Below are 18,360 nucleotides of genomic sequence, written 5' to 3' on the forward strand. Positions count from 1 at the left end.
ACTTGTGGACAGTTGAATAAAGGCATTTTACATTGTCTAACAATTTTCGACAATAACGAGCCCCCCAGAGCCACAGTAAATGTGCTAAGTTAGTGATGAACACATTCACTGCCATTGACGGCTTTAGAAGTCAAATATCCATGTTAACTGGGAAGGCTGGCAGTGAATGAGTTAAGAGGCTTGGCTCCTGCAGGTCAGGCCCATCCGGCAGGACAACCACAGGGAGAGAGGGCCACCGCACCCAGACACGCAGTACCGACCCCGGGAGGCCCCCCCCTCACTCAAGCCAGCGCCCGCTACCCCCCACAGAGTGCGGGAGGTGGACCCGCCCCCAGACTAGGCAGGGACAAAACCCTGCAGCGGGCGCATGGGGACCCTCAACCCCTGCCACCCCAGCGCGAGAAGAGGAGGCGGCGACTGCAGCTGGACGCAAGGACCGGAGAGAAGAAGAGGAAGCAGGCCCGAGGAGCGACAGGGCCGGGGGGCCCCGCCGCCCTCCGCCAGCATCTAGAACAGGGGGCCGAGGCGGACGCCAGCTGGCACCTTTCATCATGCAAATCAGTCTAAAGTTTGCGAAAGAGAAATAGTAAATCAATAAATCAATAAAAAGCAACAACAACAACAAAGAATACAGAAGGCAAGTTTACTTTTACATTTCTGATATAGTATTGTAATTGTCAGATAGCACGCTGCCCCGGCAGAGGAATCAAAGATCTAGATTTAGCGTGTTGAAAAAGGCTGACCACCCGTGTAAATATGGAATTGATTTTTGGCCTTCCTCAGATATTGTTTCTAATGCAATATACTTTATGATGATTTAGCCCGTGATTACTAGTAATAGATTGTTTATTTTACTACAATTGTTTTCTTAGCGGAACAAGTACTGATTGTGAATATTTATTTGGGAGGTCGATTAGGCTTAAGTCACCAAGTATGCACAATCTTGGGGAAGGTGGAATCCTCCAGTTCAAAACGCACGAGAGTTTCTGCGTAACCAAAGTCCAGAAGCATTGAATTGGTGTGCATTCATGAAAATAGGTGCCTGGGCTATTTTTAGTGCATTGCATGCATAGATTAGATGAAGGGAAGCCCACTTTATGCACAGTGTATGGAAGAAAGTGCGATCTATGAAGCACTTTATATTGTGCAAGGTGTGACATAGAAAGGTCTTCCCATTAAGTGCACTGATTCAGCGCATGAGATTAATTTACAAACTTTTGAGAGATTCGTTTTCCTTTGTGGGAGAAACTTCACGATTCCGTCACTATCCGTAGGAGCCGGAGCAACGACTTGGGTCTTTCGTCCCGCAGCGGCCGAATAACGCAACGCTGCATGTGCGGTTTACTTTGGGGGGTTGTTTTCAGCTTCCTCTGTTTGATACAGCTCTTTTAATGGATATCATTATATTGTGCAAGACATCGCTATGTTGTGGCTGGGCAGCCAGGAAACAAAAACAACAACAAACAAATCATGGACCAGGCAACCAGGGCAACCATCATCCTGGTCCTCACTTTTCACCATCATATTTCCTCTCTCTCTTTCAATCCCCCCCCCCCCCACACACACACAACCGGCTTTTTCTTTTTCCAGGTCACAGCATGCCACCTGAGGAAAGTGAATATATCAGCCCGGGCCAGGAACAATGTTCGACAGACTGTGTTGTGAGCCCAGCCCAGCCCAGCCCAGTCCAGTCCGCGAGTAGCTGCGGTCACACCACCACAACGCCACTCATGGACTGGAATACTACAGCCGTACAAAACACTGCTGTCTAAAATGACACACACATTTTTTTCATTCAATGTTTAGAATGGCGTGTTACGATAATGTGTTCAATTATCCACAGAAAGGCCAGAATCCACACTTATTTTCTCGTAGTGTTCATAAAGTCTGACTGAACATCACTCACAGAACAACAAGTCAAATGCTCTTTTCACGTCACTTTATTTATTCGGGTTCAAAAAAACAAACATCTATTGGACGTAAAAAACTAAGGGATTTGCAAATGGAGAAGGCATGTGTTGGCAAAAGTCTCTCTCAAGGCGGTCAAGCACATACGCCAGAGACGCACTGTTCCACAATGTCTTTGTCTGCCAAGGAAGACTTGAGATCCCCTGACCGAAATGGGCACGGGAGCCCAAAAACTATTTTCTGGACCACAAAGAGGGGCACTTTACAATGACACAATATTGACACTATGCACTCAGACCGAGGATGAAATCCGTCAACACCCCCGACTCCGATAAAGACATTTCTTTCCGCCAAGCGTGAAGCTTTTCCTGCCCCCGATTTGCGGTCAATTCTAACTTTACACCAACTGACGGGATTGCAGTTGGAGCTGTCACCACCCGACCATCAAACAAAGAATTCAAAGACTAATAACTTCCTGTTGACTTCATATTTTAACTGGTTTTTAATTTAACTTGAATTTCAGCCGATTCATTTAAATTAAAAGCGTGAACCCAGCTTGTCCAGGTCGAGTAAAGGCATCGCAAAGTGTGTCGCTGGTGACAGCGGCCGAACCGGCTTCGCCTGTTCCCGCTATGCGGCATTAAATATAGCTTTCTATGTCTGCCGATTGCAATTACTGGATACAGATATGGAAGATACGGTAGAACAATCAGTTCGAAAAATATTTGATAGTGACAGCCCTAAAGAAATTGTTGCTGGGATGGGGGGGGGGGATATTTGAATTCAAGATCTGTCAATGGCAGTGAATGAGTTGAACCCTTTGAGATCTCTTATCATCACCACCGTCATCTTTTTAAGTAGGTAAATCCCCTTTTCTGGGTCTTTCACGCATGAATATTCATTTTGGGTGGAGCTGTTTAAAATGCCTGATGTGTAAACAGTGCATAAGGTTGCTTTTATAGATTTTTTTAATATTGAGAATAATACAGTAGGTACATATTTTTTTTTTTTTTTTTTTTTAGCAATGTAGTAGAGGGTACAAAAGAAGCTGCCCCCGCATCTCTTCCCTGGCTGTCAACGACAATATGGCAACAATGGGAATGCTGAAACCAACAAAAGAAGAACGGAATGTACACATGTGCAGTCACGTGCGTTTAGGGTAATGTGAAGCGGCTCACCTTCAACGCACTCGCCATTATCTCGCTTGGTATGCATGCGAATGGTGATTATAAAATGGATCGTCTTAGTTTTACTTTACAACTTTTTTTTGGACATTCTAATTTCCCTCATGCGATGAATAAAGTAGAGTATCTATCTACAGTGGAAGTAAAAAAAAAAAAGCATGTGAACCCTTTGGAATGTCTACATAACTTGGTAATAAAATGTCAAATGTGCTCAGATCTTCTGCTTAAACTCATACCATCAACAACTATGCCTTTTCGTTGAAAATTGCACGTAAATATTCAGAGTACAGGGAGGAAAAAGTAAGAGAACTCTTGGATTCAAAAGTGGTGGACCCTCCCTCCTTTGGCAATACCCTCAAGCGTCGGTTTCCTAGACTTGCAGATGAGACGTGCGCAGTGATCAAGATGAATTTTGGACCACTTGACAAAAATGTTGCAGTTCAACATTCCTGGGAGGTCCGCTGTGAACAGAGAGCGCTCATTTCTATTTCCGGTCTATGTTCTACAATCGCATCCCTCTTGCAGAAAGACAGCAGCAGCAGCAGCACAACAAGAAAAGGAGAGTGGTGCCATTCAAAGTGACTTTGTCAATGTTTCTGGTATTCGTATTCGTGCTATTCTAAAACTATTCAAACACACACAAAACATTCCTGATCACCAAAGAATGATGCCTAACCCAGCAACACCATGCAATGGTAAACTGAGGAGAGGAGCGACCACTATTGACAACATTGCACTGACACAGCTGGCCAAAGGAGATGTACAACAATAGTCTACAGGGGTTTAATAAACAGCAACAGTTGATCTTTATGCGTATTTAGACATCAAAGCTCCTACATTAATCTCAACGTTTGCGCGTGTTGGGGGTACACGTACGATATGCTTTGCATGACGAATGCTCATTGAGAGCCTTCCTTCAAAGACACGCGACGATACGCACTTTGTATTCAACGAATATAAACGCGATTGGCTCCGCCATGTGTCTAGTTGAAAAAAACAAAAGCAATATATATATATATATTTTTTTTATTTTTTTTTTTTTTTATTATTATTGCCTTTGTCTCCCCTGAGATGACTGGGCAACGAAGACAAGTTTACGTCGACCAAAAGAATGTTGTTATAAGCCGCGCAATCACTTTTCGCCACTTCGATGAGCTCATCACGCAGCGTTCGATGCGGCTCGTCAACGACTCGCGAGTGTCGAACGCAAGCGAGATTGTTGCTCGCCGGAATGAACTAACATCGCGACGTTAGCCAGCGCACTCCCCTCCATCCCGAGCGGGGGGGGGGGGCGCGCGAACAATGCCCGTGAAGCATCTGCGTCTCGCTCCCGAGCCAGATGGCTCGCGACTCCCAGGACAATCGACTCCCAAAGCCCACGCCGCGAACTTAACTGGATGTGACAAAGCAGCAACAAGACACGACAAAACAAACCCTATGCAAATACTTTACACTTGTTCCGGATCGAGCGTCATCACGCTTAGACGGCGAACTTGTGAAGACACGCGCAAACATCGCCGTCGGGCCTCGAAGTGAAGCACTTGAAAGTCGGATTCTGTTCAGCGTAGCGCATTTGTGAGGGGACGGAAAAGCAATGAGCAGCGAGAATCTTGAGCGGAATCAATGCGCAGCGAGAATCTTGAGCAGAATCAATGAGCAGCGAGAATCTTTTCGAAAGTTGCGTATGAGCACCCTCTCTCGAACAACGCGTTAACGCTCGTTATCACGCAGCGCTTTTCATAGTCAACTCGCTCAAATGCATTCAAATCTGCTCGATCTTAACTCGGCCTGGCTGGTGACGACCGATTCGCGGGTTAGTGGAGGTTTTCGCGTCGCTAAATCAGTTGGCTAGCTTGTTGCGGGAGTGGGGACGTTTCACGGGGTGGAAGTTCGAAGAACACACGCAGCGAGGGCAAAGCAAAGCAAAGTGGCTAACCGGTCCGTAAAGCGCCTTAGCGGACACAAACAACAACAACTACACGAAACAATGTCCGGCGGTGTTACGGCGTTTTCATTTACCTCGATTTCAAAGTCGGGCAGGTTGAACGCTGCCCTGAACAGCGAACAGAAGTGTGCGATGGCGGGCACTTCCCACCAAGACTGCACTTCTTCCACACAAACTGCACGTCCCTGGGACATTTTCGGAGCGGAGAATCGGCCTGCTTCTCACATTAGAAAGCGGGGGTTCAAAGTTGAGCGAAAGACTTCCGACACGACTCGCTGGCGTGCCCGCTTGCCATAGCGACTCGCCGGCCGCTTCAATCTATTTCAATCACTCCGAGCCCAGACGAACAGATGGGCAGGGTCATACCATTATTCGCCAGAGAGGGGAGAACCAACACTTACCTGTAAAGTTACTACAACAAAGAAACAAATCGATTCCCTCTCGCTCATAATATTATACTATTTTTAACATATAACACTTATGCTTGATTTAATCTGGGAGAATGAAGGCACAATTTCGTACCAACTGAAAAAGTAAATGGTGTTCAATACCTATCGTTCTTGATTGCGCGACCTTCGTTTAAAGGGAATGTTTTGAATTGTGAAATAACGATTAAAGTGTCGATAATTGGTTTGTGCCAAATAATTCTCTCTGTTTAATTTAAAAAAAAATGGATTTTTTTCCCCCCCTCTTTCAACGCCTTCACCCAATGTAGTTGTATTGCATCATTTAGACAACAACAACAACAACAACAACAACAACCACCACCACAAAAGACAATGTTTAAAAACGACCCTAATCCCCAAACACTCTTCTGATCACCTTTGGATTTAGTCAACAACATCCCCTTAAAGGCTTTGGACATTATACAACATAGAGGCGCCCCCTGTCGTACTAAGCACGAATCGCATGCACTTGAGAAAGTGCCACTCTGGAGCAAATCAACTCCGATCACAAGTGATTCCCAAACAGTGTGCTTTGAGAGACCATCGGGATTATTATACATGTATTAATTCATACAAAATGTGTCTTTGTTCATCTATCATGCCAGTGACGTAAAGTGACAGGCAGAACAAGTAAATGCTTTTCCATTAGACGCCAGAAGGTACAATAAACCTGTTCCTGTGTCCACCTGTTGCCATTCATGCGAGATTAAATGAGGGCTTCGTCCGAGTTGATCAACTTTGTGTTCAATTAAACAGGCCCAGATTTGAGTCTGAGGAAGTCAATGAACACATTCACCGCCATTGACGGCTTTAGAAGTCAAATATCTATGTTCGCTGCGAAGGCTGGCGGTAAATTAATGACTAAATTGAGAAGAGATTATGATTTCAATAGTCATACTTTTTGTATGGTGGTGTGCTGTGAGATTGCTCTTATGTAAACTGGATCAAATGGCTCAGTAAAGGTAGAGAAACGTTTATCATTTCATGGTCAGAACACGATGACTGCATACCAAATGGTGTACGGCACCAGCGCATTTGAGGGAGGATGCTAGTCTGCTTGCGATTGGGTTGTCTGTGATATAATAAATCTATAAAGCAATCTGCATGAAGGAAAACTACTTTACATCCATCCATTTTTGTATAGCGCTTATCCTGATTTGGGTCGCAGAGCACATATAAACAACCATTCACATTCACGCCAAAGGAAAATTTAATGAGCCCCACTTTTTTGTATGTGGGAAGAAGCTGTAGTGCCAGGGGGGGAAAACCAAAAACCAAAACCAAAAAAACACGTAAGCACAAGGGAGAAACTTCACAAAGTAAGGCCAGAGCCCACATTCCAACCCCCAATGTTGCGCCTTTTACCAATACAGAGTGTACATATCATACTTGGGTATTTCTTGCTGATCCCGTTGCCATGGTCTCCAAAAACTTTGACAGTCATGAAGTGCACAATCGAATCCTAAGAAATTGCTCATTGAAATACTATGAAATGTAAACTTTGGGAAATTGCAGAGACATGAGGAAAAGCAATTGAATTCTTATTGTGAAACAGTGCTGCTTTCATTGAGGGTTAGCACTGTGCAGTCAAACGTAGTTCAATTACGACACGATATATTGTTTGACATGACGATGATGACGATGATGATGATGTTGATGCAAGACAAAAACCTGAGAATCTTACAGCATAATGAAGGAGCCTATTTATGGAGACTTCTCGTCATGCCAGGGCCTGGTATCCAAATCAGGGTCAATCAAGGGTCACCATTAGAGCCTGCGGGCCTGTTCGAAAAATAGCTCACCGGTGATGGGACATCGTGATTTCCTAGGAATGGTGTCTACTGTAAGTGATCATTTGAAAATGTAAAACCTGCAGAGATTTATAGAAATAAAATATTGCGTTTCGATATCTACCTGCTTCCAACCCTATTAAATCATCGATCGATGTTAATCATTCGGAATGTTTTTTTTTTAACGTGATATGAGTCTTCACATACATGGAAAACGTGATTGATTTGAAAGTGACCTGCAATGACCTCATTTTCCCACCATGAAATTCCTTGTTCAGGAAGTGTATGATGTGCTCCAGCCTGACAAACCTGCACACACGGGGCATAGTAGAGACATCAGCTTGCCCGTTGGGTTCCAAGTGAGGAACCCCGGAGGAACCCTGGAGCAGCGGCGCTCCATCTTTTTTGGGTCCCCTCTAATTTTCGATTGAGCCTGAGGACCCCCTTGAACGCAACATTTCTCATGGGAGCGAGACAACTTATTCAAATGCAATCAATGACACGTGTGAAGCAAGAATTGGAGGGGTGGAACAAAAATCCTGTCGTACCCTCTATAGTTTAAGTCGATAAAGGTCTCAGTCACTTTGGAGTACAACTATTATTGTCTTCTTTTACTTTCAGACCCCTCGTGCACAGACCCCTGGTTGAGAAACCCGTCCTCTGCTGCTGACACCAACGAGGGCATTCGCAGAATCGGGGATGGAGGGCGCACTGAAAAGGAAACACAACACAAAACAAACAATTTGAATTGACTTCATTTGAACATGTACAACGTATTTTCTCCTCTTCTCCTCACTTCACTAATGCTTCTAAAACCAACACAAAGGAATCATTTCGTTGACGTTTTATTTGTCAGCGCGTAAAAGTAATTCCATCATGTCCGGCCGCGGTCCCTGACCTTACCTGTCTCTCTAAATTGATTTCTCAATGTTCATCTTCATTGAAGGTATTACATGGCATTCCAGTCATTTCATTATGTCCCTGCACTTTGAATTGACTACATTTGAACATGTACATCGGTTGCGCGTGATTCAAATGTGGTAAACTGGCGTCATTTTCAAGAAGAGGGGAAAATGACTTCATTTACCAATTCAAAGCTTTTTTCATTCACTGTGGTACCCAATTTAGCTGTGGAAATATATTTTGTATTATAAACAGCGGCACGGCGGGCGACCGGTTAGCACGTCCGCCTCGCAGTTCTGAGGACCTGGGTTCAAATGTTCTCCCCGCGCCTGGGTGGCTCCGCTTTCCTCCCACATCCTGAAAACACACATGAAGTGAAGACTGTAAATTGCCCGTAGGTGTGAATGTGAGTGCCAATGGTTGTTTGTTTGTTTGTATGCGCCCTGCGACCGGTTCGGGGCGTACCCCGCCTCTCGGCCGAAGATCGCCGGGATGGGCCCCCCGGCACGCCCGCGACCCGCGTGAGGAGAAACGGTGCAGAAAATGGATGGATGTATCATAACAACAGATTTGCACTCAACAGAAACCAAATGGCATGCACTCCAAACTTGTGTATGAATTTATTTGAATTGATTTAGCCTTTGAACAACATCTTTCAAAATCCAGTTTGAAACTGAGAAACGCCGCAAATAAGTACAATTGTCTGCTACTTCAAACGTTAAATAGACTGACATCAAATATGAAAGCGATCATTATGCAAATCAAATATTACAAATAAATTACGGAATGACGCGAAATTGTACGAAAAGGAATGATTACAAAACTAAACTAAAGTCGCAGTAGTAATTTCTACTTCATGTTCAAAATGGCACAACTTTTTCCCCACATTTTTCGGTCGGCAGCGCGTTTAGCGCACTACTCGAAGCGTTCTTCAGTACTCAGTACTCTGTCGGAGAGTTGACTCCCATCCATGTCCATCCTAATCTTTTGCGGTCACTGGGATATGCGAAATTGAGGACATGGAGGACGAGCGTTCCAACGGCTCGTGCTACACGATGCGAGTTTTGCAAGACCCCGATGACTCCGGCATGCGGTCGTCACGCGAGGGATATTCTTTGAGGACACACAGCGAGCGGCTGAAATAAGCAGCGAACACGTCACCATTTTTCTCATTCAATATTTTTCCAAATTTCACCGGATGTTGGGAAAACCCCCGAGTGATCCACACGTACGACGAAAGTAGAACAAATAAGCTGAGAAATGGAGTTATGTGTAACAATGTCAAATGACACAGGAAAAAAGTATTGAAGACGCCAGGTGGTATTTACTTTGTACAAAAGGCCTTGTTTGCCTTTTGACAGCTTCAAGAGCCCTTCGAGTTTGTATGGAGAAACTAGTCACATGCGTTGCTCTGGTGTGGTTTCGGCCCATTCCTCCACACACGCGGTCCTTAAATTCGGAAGGTTCCGCGGCTTCTCTTGTGGATCTTGAGCTTCAGTTCGTCCCGTCGATTTTCAATTGGATTCAATTCAGGTGATCGGCCGGCCCCATTGTGGCCGCTTCATTTGTTTTTCTTTGAAACCAGCGGAGAGTCTCCTTGGCAGTATGTTTGGGATCATAACTAACCTGCTGAAACGTCCACGCTCGTTTTCCTTTTCTTCACCCTCGCAGATCTTTCTCAAGGATGTCTCGGTACATTTGCCCATTGGATGTTCACCAGTACCATTTGCTGAAAAAGCAGCCCCGCACCATCATGTCCTCACCTCCGAACGTCACTGTTGGTTTCAGGGTAATGTGCGGTGCCATTTCGATACTTTCCCCCTGTGTCATTTCCCATTTTTACACGCACAAAACTGAATTTTGTGATCTTATTTGTTCGACTTTCTTCGGATGTTTGGATTACTCGGCTTGTTTCCGACATCTGGTGCAATTTTCCGGTCGACAGCACCTTCGGCAGTATATTTCGTGAGAAAAATGGTGAGGTGTTCAATACTTCTTTCGGCCGCTTTCCAAAAATCTTTTGAAATGTAAACGCTTGCAGAGATCTTTTGGAAACAAAGTGCAGCGTATCGGTTACCTGCCGTGTTCAATCGTTCAGTTATTGTGAGAAAGGGTTAAGCCGATTCCGTGTCTTTACAGGGACGAAATTGGTATTTCGGAAGTGTCCCTCAAATTAGGAGCCCTTGGCAAGCAATAGCCGTCAGTTCCCCAAAAAGGGCGGTGACCGCTGGTGCACACAGGGCACCATTTGAAGAGACAAAAAGACACTTTCTTCATTGTCGTGCTACGTGTACTTCGATGAACATGTTCATCGAATATGAGAAGTCAGTCTGGGATGAGATTGGGAAACCCGAGCACGGCCTACCACGTCGTATTTCTTATCTTTGGATCCCTTGAGAGGAACGCCACTCAAAGAATTCCGCGCATCAGACAGGAGAAGAAAGTTTTCAAGAAAACATCATTTCTATACCGCCAGAAAGCAAATGTTTGAGGGCAAAGAGTGGTTGCTGTGGTAATCAAAAGCTTTTTTTCTTTTTTTGGGGGGGGGGGATGCCCTTATGTAATGCCTTGTTTTTGCCACTTCTACTGTGTTTCCTGCCCTAATAACTGGACCAGTCAACGTGATGTTCCTCATATGGGCACTGCTTTTACCTCGGTAATACATACTATAATACTGCAAGTCCGGGAACATTCGGGGAGGCTGATTAGTTGCAGACTGGGATATTGCGTCATGCACAGGCCGCCGAATACAAGGGCTCAGGAGATCTTTGTCTTTGCTTTTCCCATCTGTCACAAAGACACATTCAAAATGAACCGACCGTCGATACGTGATATTCTGTCGCGTGCGTGTGTGCTCCGCAGGTACGCGAGTGTCTCTCAGCAGACTGCCGGGGCTGTGCCGCGCCGCACAGACAGTCGCCACGAGAGGGAGGGATTTAGCAAAGGAGACAATGCTCGCATTTGTGCGACGGCCGGCTCGCTCTCGCTCTCGCTCTCGCTCGGTCGCCGCCGATGCATGCGCGCTTGAAGGGAGACGAAAGCGGACAGCTCGATCCAGGTCGCGGGATACGCCGACAGCGGTAAGGACAATCTCCTCGTTGTGTTGTAAGAAAAAGGACATAGGAGGCCCTTCCGGTCATATTCTGCAGAATAGAATCAAGGGTGTAACACCGGTGGGCTCGGAGGGGTGAGGCGGCCCTCTCTCTCTGTGTTTTGGCAGGGTCACTTCTCTCTCGGACTGTGTGAATGGAGCCGGGGAAGTACAACGGAAAGTTGCGGAGGGAAAGGCATGTGCAGAATGCGGCAATGAAAACAAGCGCATTTAGGAATGGCTGGAAAAGGCAAAAACGTGTGACAAAGATAGGAGCAAAATAATCCACATCGATGTGGGAAAAAGAGTGTGTGAGTGTGTCGTAAGAGCAGCGCTACAAATGGAGCTCCGACTCAGAGGTGGAGATTAAACCAGATTAAGGAAGTCGAGGCAAGACATGGAAGCGAAAAACCCCAACTGGTGGATCTGTGATCATTAGCTATCGTTCTAACTTCTAACATTTGCCCTCTATCGTTTTGAGGATACTGTTTTCACAATACACGATGGATCCCATCGCCACAACAAACCGTTCTAGGCCCGTGCATGTGCATGGTCAAGGGATACTAAACTCTCCTTTTGCTCACCGTGTTGTGTCAAACACGCGTATCCCTGCCGCAAGGCATCTTCCACAGAGACTCAGCATGCCGTTTGGTTTTTTAGGGCTCGTCCTGTGACATCTTGATTCGATTCGCAGTTTTAGCTCATGCGATCGCGTTTCCTGTGTGTGGGTTTTCCAACGAAGAGTTTGCGCAGCGCTGCGAGGGAGAGCAAAAAGCAGAGGGGCCGGCCTTGAAGCCACCGGGCCGACGTCGCTGCTTTTGGCCGTAACGGGGAAAAAAGGCGTCCGCCCCTGCCGTACCGGCGAAGAGAGACGTCCGCTCGTGACGCAATCAAAGACCCGGTGAGCTGCGTTGGTGTGACTGAGCGGGCGAGGTGACGGGTGAGCTGACCGTTTGGGAAGGGAAGACCAAGAAGAGGAGGAGGAAGTAGGCGGAGCAGCCCAAACGCCCAAACAGGATGACGGAGAAGAAAATAAGGTAATCTTTGTTCCGCCGAGCCTTCCGTTCCGCTGTTCTGCTCATGACAGAATCAACGGTTCTGTTTGACTGGAGTCTGTTCCCGCTCGATTTACTTGATCCCCTAATACGACTATCGACACATCTGAGAGTTATGCCGTCATTTGTGTGCTTCGTGTTGACGGGTCCCATGTGTCTAGCGTATATGTTGAGTTGATCCCGTTGCAGTCTGCCCGCTAAGCTGATTAACGGGGGCGTGGCAGGCCTGGTCGGCGTGACGTGCGTATTTCCCATCGATCTGGCCAAAACCCGCCTACAGAACCAGCAGGGCGCCCGAATCTACAAAGGAATGTGAGTACAAAAACAGGAACTTGGATGTTTTTCGCTCCTAGTAACAACTCATTTAGACAACGGTTGCACTTTCACATGCATCCCAAGCGATCTTGTAGAAGGCGCAGTTGCCAAGCTCAATACTCGGCGGTTTTTCTCAGCGCTCGAGAAAGTTCAGCGATCTCCGTCCTCGCATGTAACCGGACTCAATGATCATGGAAACATTTCGGGGATTGGAATACGACCAGCAAATGTGACCTTTGATATGGGAAAACAAAAGTGGGCCGGTGTCCTCATAAGACCCGGAATTTTCTGTGCGGTGGGCAGCAGCGCTGCCTTGCGAACGGGTGCGGCCGTCCCGCGCTCGGGAGCACGAGACCCAGACCGCGGTTTTCCGCTGTGACTCAGAGATGGAAAACTACTCGGAATGACTTATTCCCTTCGAGGCCTCGTCGGAAAGTTAGGCTGCGTGCTTCCAGCGCGACACGAACAAAGAACAGTGGAATTGTTTCCGGTGTCCCGGCAGCGAAGCAAATCCTTGTTTTTTGTGTTTACAGATTATGCTAATAAAAAATACAAATACAAAAATAGGTCTGAGCGCAGTGCACGTCCAACTTGCATGTCATACACAATGTGTTCCGCTTCCGAGTTGTTGTCACTTAAAAGCAATTTTTGCACCAAATGATCAACTGCTGAAGAGTTTCTTGTTAAGTCACATCCAAGTGTTCCGAGCGCTAAATGGACATCGAGTCGTAGCGAGCGGCCAGACCCTTTGCGATCTCCTTCCCGTCTTAGGGTCATCGTCACATCTTTCGCCTTTCTGCGGCGCCATGACAAGAAGTAAATCCGTCGGCACTCAGGGACATTTCAGTCTTCCGAGATTTGCACAAGTCAAATGTGGCTTGCCGCAGACGGACGCTTTTGTTCGGCATTTCAAATGATACGACTTACTGAAGGTTCGCTGTGACGCACTTCATCGAACTAAGGCCCTGTTATTTGTCTTTTGTCGTGCCAGGTGGGACTGCCTGGCTAAGACGGTACGCTCAGAGGGCTATTTTGGATGTTACAGAGGTATTCCTCGCCTTTGGAACGCCTGTGACAAACAACAACACAGCCGCGACTTCCTGTACATTGTGCTTTAGAGGGAAATAGAAATGCACGATAGTAGAACGAGGCCGACGTGCCGATGTTCTGTTCGAGAGGGAAGTGTTTATCGCTCGTTAGCTTTGCTTTGCCTCCTCCAGGTGCGGCGGTCAACCTCACTCTTGTCACACCAGAAAAAGCAATCAAGCTGGCGGCGAACGACGCCTTCAGACAGAAGCTCTCCAGAGATGGGTAAACGTTCACTTTGTTGGCTGCGCGGGATTCAGATGGGCGCGGGAATATTTGTTTTCGGATGGAGATTTCCAATAAAACATTCGAGATGCGATTGAATCGTCAGCGCTCAGCGTTCATTGAAGAGCTTTTGCTCAAATCTGGAATTTCCCTGGAAGAATGTGCATTCTTTCGAAGCCCTCACAATGCAGGCCAATGTTTACGTTACATGTTTTTTGCATGATTTGTAGAGTGACGTTGAGCACAATCCATTCATTTAACACCTCGCGGTAGGTAAACAAACTCCAGATGTTTGGTGACTCAAGGAACGAGATTGACCTCCAATCGAACGACGTCATGTGCTTTGTCGATGCTTTTTGTCCGCCGTTAGCCATTTGCCCCTCTGGGCGGAAGTCGTGGCGGGCTGTGGAGCTGGGACGTGTCAGGTGGTGGTCACCACTCCCATGGAAATGCTCAAAATCCAGCTACAAGACGCAGGGAGGCTCGGTGAGACACTCATTGCAAATGCTCACACATGTAGCCAGTGAGCGTACAACGTTTCATTGCAGGACAAAAACACTTACCAGGCTCACGTTAAGTGGGACTTTTGTTCAGCTGCCCAGAGGAACGTCTCCACACCGGCTCAGACTGCCGCTCCGTCCTTAGCGGAACCGCGGGCGCTCCGCTCCGGCGCTTCCCCGCGGACATCTGCCACGAGCATCACGGCGGAGCTGCTGAGAACCCGAGGCCTCGCTGGTCTGTACAGGGGAGCGGGAGCCACCTTGATGAGGTTAAACCCCCCAAAAACACACACACACACATTCACACGCAATATGCTCGCAAATTTGGGCTCGCTCTTCCTCGTATCGGTGCATTGATACGTGTCGTAAGTGTCGATTGTCATTCTGATTCCGTTTCTCGCCGTTGACTTGACTCGGCCTGGGACTGCGCACGCATGCACGCGCTTGAGGTGCGCCGGCACAAAAAAAGGAACCCAAATATTCCGTGAAGTGTCGGTTGGATAGTTCAATTCGTTATTTACTGTAGGGAGTAGACTTCTGTTCATTTTTTTCCGTAAGTGACTCTCTAACATGGACTTAGTGTTAAAGTGGCAACTTGATTTAAAACAAAAAAAACACCTTGGTTTTGTCCTACGAGTGTTCAGAAAAGGCCCCTCAGACACGACTGTTTGACCCAGCTTTGTATCCGCTTTGTCCATGTTTGGCTCAGACTGCCCCCTTTCCTTTGATTGGTTCCCTCCGTGTAGAAGACCCACTCGCGAGAGCGCACTTGTTTGCTATGTCGACGCAGCCGGCTCGGGAGCGGAAAGGGAACGCAGAGATCTTCTCCGCCGGTGACGTAGAGAAGCTCGAGACATTCCAATGACCTGATTTCAGGCCTTAGCAACTCAGGAACGCGCGGATGATTTGAATTCATATTTCACGTTTACTGAGGTAGCATAGAAACAATATTACGTCCCAAATACTGGAAAAAGTCGGTTTGGCAAACTATGTCCCCTTTTAAATAAAAGATAGTTCGGCCCCGCCTGTGTGGAGTTTGCATGTTCTCCCCGCGCCTGCGTGGCTTTTCTCCGGGTTCTCCGCTTTCCTCCCACGTCCCAAAAACATGCAAGACTCTAAATGGTCCGCAGGTGCGAACGTGAGTGCGGACGGTTGTTTTTTGGATGTGCCCTGCGATTGGCAGGCGACCGGTTCAGGGCGTACCCCGCCTCTCGCCCGAAGATAGCCGGGATGGGCTGCGGCGCGCCCGCCACCCTTGTGAGGAGAAGCGCTACAGAAAATGGATGGGCGGATACAGGCGGACATTCGTGAATGTAAGAATTTCTGACTGTTACGGTCCACTCGCATTGGGACCAAGTGGAGGAAAAGCAGTCAAAAGAAGCAGTGGCACCATGTACCAGGTCCACGTGCACGACCTCGTCCTACTTGACTGCAGTTGAAGAATAGCCAGCATTTTATGAGCGTTCAGTCAACCCATGAGTTCATTCTCGTTATTTTTGCAAAGGCAAAAATGAAGCTTGACTCAAATGTTCTATCGGATCTCGGATCTCATAAGAATGTGCGAATCATTGCCGCTCCCATCGAACACCCCCGTTACCTCTGTGATGGGTTCATCGTGGATGATGTAACAAACATACACAGTGTTTGTTGGACGCCTCTGATCGACACCGATCAATAGATTCCTCCGGCTACGTCCAGCTGCTAGCCCTACATGCCAGTGAGAAAGGCCACAGCGGTTTCCACTTTTGCCCCGGCGTTCTTCTCCTTTCTTCGACACTGACACGCTCCATCAATTTTGCACATTTCACCTGAACGCACTTTTGTTTTTGTTTTAGGGATGTCCCTTTCTCAATGATCTACTTTCCCTTGTTTGCCAACCTGAACGCACTGGGGAGGGACGAACCCGGACGTCCGGGCGACGTGCGGGCGCGTGCCCCTTTCTGGCAGTCCTTTGCGGCGGGATGCTCCGCAGGCTCAGTGGCGGCCGTGGCCGTCACGCCGCTGGATGGTGAGTGGGGAACCGAAGAGAGCCGCGAAAGTGGCTCGGTGGCTGGACTCGAAAGTGCCTCTGTCCTGCCACGTAGTTTCACGTGTCCGTGTCGGGATTTGACAGAGATTGGATTGAAATTTCAATTCCCATTCGGAACGGTCACCTTAAGTAATCGCAACTATCACTTAGAATCAATCGGTCTCTGAGATTGACACTCAGCGGACACTTTATTAGCTACACCTACACGATCTCATGATTCAAACGAAGTTTGGCTGATTCAATTGCGCTGCGGTCCTTGGCACGTTGAACAGAGTTCTGTATCAGAACCTTCATCCAAAATGTCACAGCGAGACCTCTCCTGCTGTTTTTTTCTAAATGGGCTCCAAGGTTTTTCACCGCTGTCGCAAACAATGAGTCACGTGTCTCATCATTGACATGCAATGTTTAGCGTGGCGGCGCGGCGGTTAGCGCATCAGCTTCCGGCTACCTCGGCTTTCAGGCGATATCTCGGGGCGGGGGATGCACCGAAAATGAAAATGTGACCTTCTCCAAAACCTTTGAATGCACATGTCCAACCGTTCAAGGAGCTGAAGAGCAAAATTCGAAAATTCAGGCGTACCGACATATTTTCTGATCGAGTTAGAACCGGCATTTAAACAGATTTCGACATCGTGAGACCGAGACGACGCCGATCAATAAACGGCGCCTCGCCGACGGGTGTCGTCGGCGGCAAGAGAGATGCGGAGAGACTGGAAGAGTCACGAAAAGGCGTAGAAGTGGACGTACTTGGAAACGGAGTGAGGTGGTTGTTGTGAATTTTGCCCTTCAGCCCCTCGCCGGAGAGCGGGCCTTGAAAAGCTTAGAGACGGTCAAATGCAATTCACTTGTCAAGGCCGTTGTACATTTCGGGTTCGCCTCGGAACTTCACCCAAACCTGAATATCCCGAACTCTTTGTGAGTAGTGTTTAAATTACCGCATATGCAGAAGTCGTAAGACTATCTTTGATTTTGCCACCCACACAGTGATAAAAACCCGACTCCAAACGTTGCACAAAGGTGACGGGGAGGACACCTACAGAGGAATTATTGACTGCACACGGTAAATATTTCACACTCCAATATTGACTGCATGTAGCCTTTCACCATTGTCGGTCATGCTTAATCTTGTAGGCGCGTTCTGAGAAGAGAGGGACCGTCGGCATTCCTGAAGGGAGCAGCGTGCCGCGCACTGGTGATTGCGCCCCTCTTCGGCATTGCGCAAGGCGTCTACTTTCTCGGGGTTGGGGAGGCGCTGCTGGGATTGACGGGATAAACTTCGCGTTGTATCTGCACAATCTGCAGTTGGTACAAGAAGGCCGCGATCGACATGCCGACCCGTCCGCCTCGCCTGCGTTTGCAACACGCAGGTCCTGCGTGCTGAATGTTCTGTGTCCCGAGGGGTTCGGAGCTTACTTCTGGATCCGGGTCATCTTGTCTGGCTCTGTAGAAAAGTGTCGCTAAGCATTTGTATGCTTCTAAATCATTTCCTGTATTCTGCTCAGTTATACACATTAAAACGTTGGCTCTTCTTTGACATTCGTCCCACTCCATCCGTGAGGTCTGACTCGTAATCTCGGATTCGCTACCTGGACCGGGAACCGCTGCCCGTCAGTAGGTCGTCTGTTAATCTGATGCTAATGATTTAATCCGCGCATTAGCGTAGAAAATACACACGCGCAGTTCACTTCCAGCCGAAAAGCCGCACGCTCCTCGGCCGCTCTGTTTAAACCTCGCTTCCTCTTCTTCACAGCTTCAGAAGGTTTCAAATAATCCCAAAACAAGTGGGCCCAAAAGTGACTTCCGCTTTACAAATTGCAAAAGTCTACGGGAAACAAAATCAAAGCCTAAAAACTAATGGTCTGGAATGATCTGGAATTTGTCCT

General features: G+C 47.5%; 2 protein-coding genes across 8 annotated transcripts in view; one reads left to right on the forward strand and one right to left on the reverse strand.

Moving 5' to 3' along the window:
• LOC133478705 (chromatin remodeling regulator CECR2) overlaps positions 1 to 5,379 on the reverse strand; it is a 39,599-nt gene extending 34,220 nt beyond the window's left edge. Inside the window, exon 1 of one of the 4 annotated variants that reach the window (XM_061775095.1) lies at positions 5,112 to 5,379. In XM_061775095.1, coding sequence (XP_061631079.1) covers positions 5,112 to 5,231 — 120 coding nt within the window. In that variant the 5' untranslated portion in view covers positions 5,232 to 5,379. Of the gene's footprint in view, positions 1 to 4,544; positions 5,088 to 5,111 lie in introns of those variants that run through there. The other 3 variants (XM_061775099.1, XM_061775100.1, XM_061775096.1) reach the window with 3 other exon arrangements.
• Positions 5,380 to 10,978: 5,599 nt separating this feature from the next.
• On the forward strand, positions 10,979 to 18,011 carry slc25a18 (solute carrier family 25 member 18). Of its 4 annotated transcripts, none has more exons than XM_061775119.1 (10): positions 10,979 to 11,256; positions 12,010 to 12,304; positions 12,512 to 12,634; positions 13,629 to 13,739; positions 13,858 to 13,948; positions 14,319 to 14,434; positions 14,543 to 14,717; positions 16,284 to 16,456; positions 17,462 to 17,537; positions 17,609 to 17,748. In XM_061775119.1, exons 2-9 carry the CDS (start codon positions 12,285 to 12,287, stop codon positions 17,496 to 17,498), a joined length of 846 nt encoding a protein of 281 aa, XP_061631103.1. In that variant the 5' UTR covers positions 10,979 to 11,256; positions 12,010 to 12,284; the 3' UTR covers positions 17,499 to 17,537; positions 17,609 to 17,748. The 4 variants fall into 4 exon arrangements, with proteins under 4 accessions (XP_061631103.1, XP_061631101.1, XP_061631102.1 ...); XM_061775117.1 differs by having other exon boundaries at positions 10,985 to 11,256; positions 13,629 to 13,684; positions 17,609 to 18,011; XM_061775122.1 differs by having other exon boundaries at positions 10,988 to 11,256; positions 12,484 to 12,634; positions 13,629 to 13,684; positions 17,609 to 18,011.
• The last annotated feature ends 349 nt before the right edge of the window (positions 18,012 to 18,360 follow it).

This window comes from Phyllopteryx taeniolatus, chromosome 5, assembly GCF_024500385.1.
Source record: "Phyllopteryx taeniolatus isolate TA_2022b chromosome 5, UOR_Ptae_1.2, whole genome shotgun sequence".
NCBI lineage: Eukaryota > Metazoa > Chordata > Actinopteri > Syngnathiformes > Syngnathidae > Phyllopteryx > Phyllopteryx taeniolatus.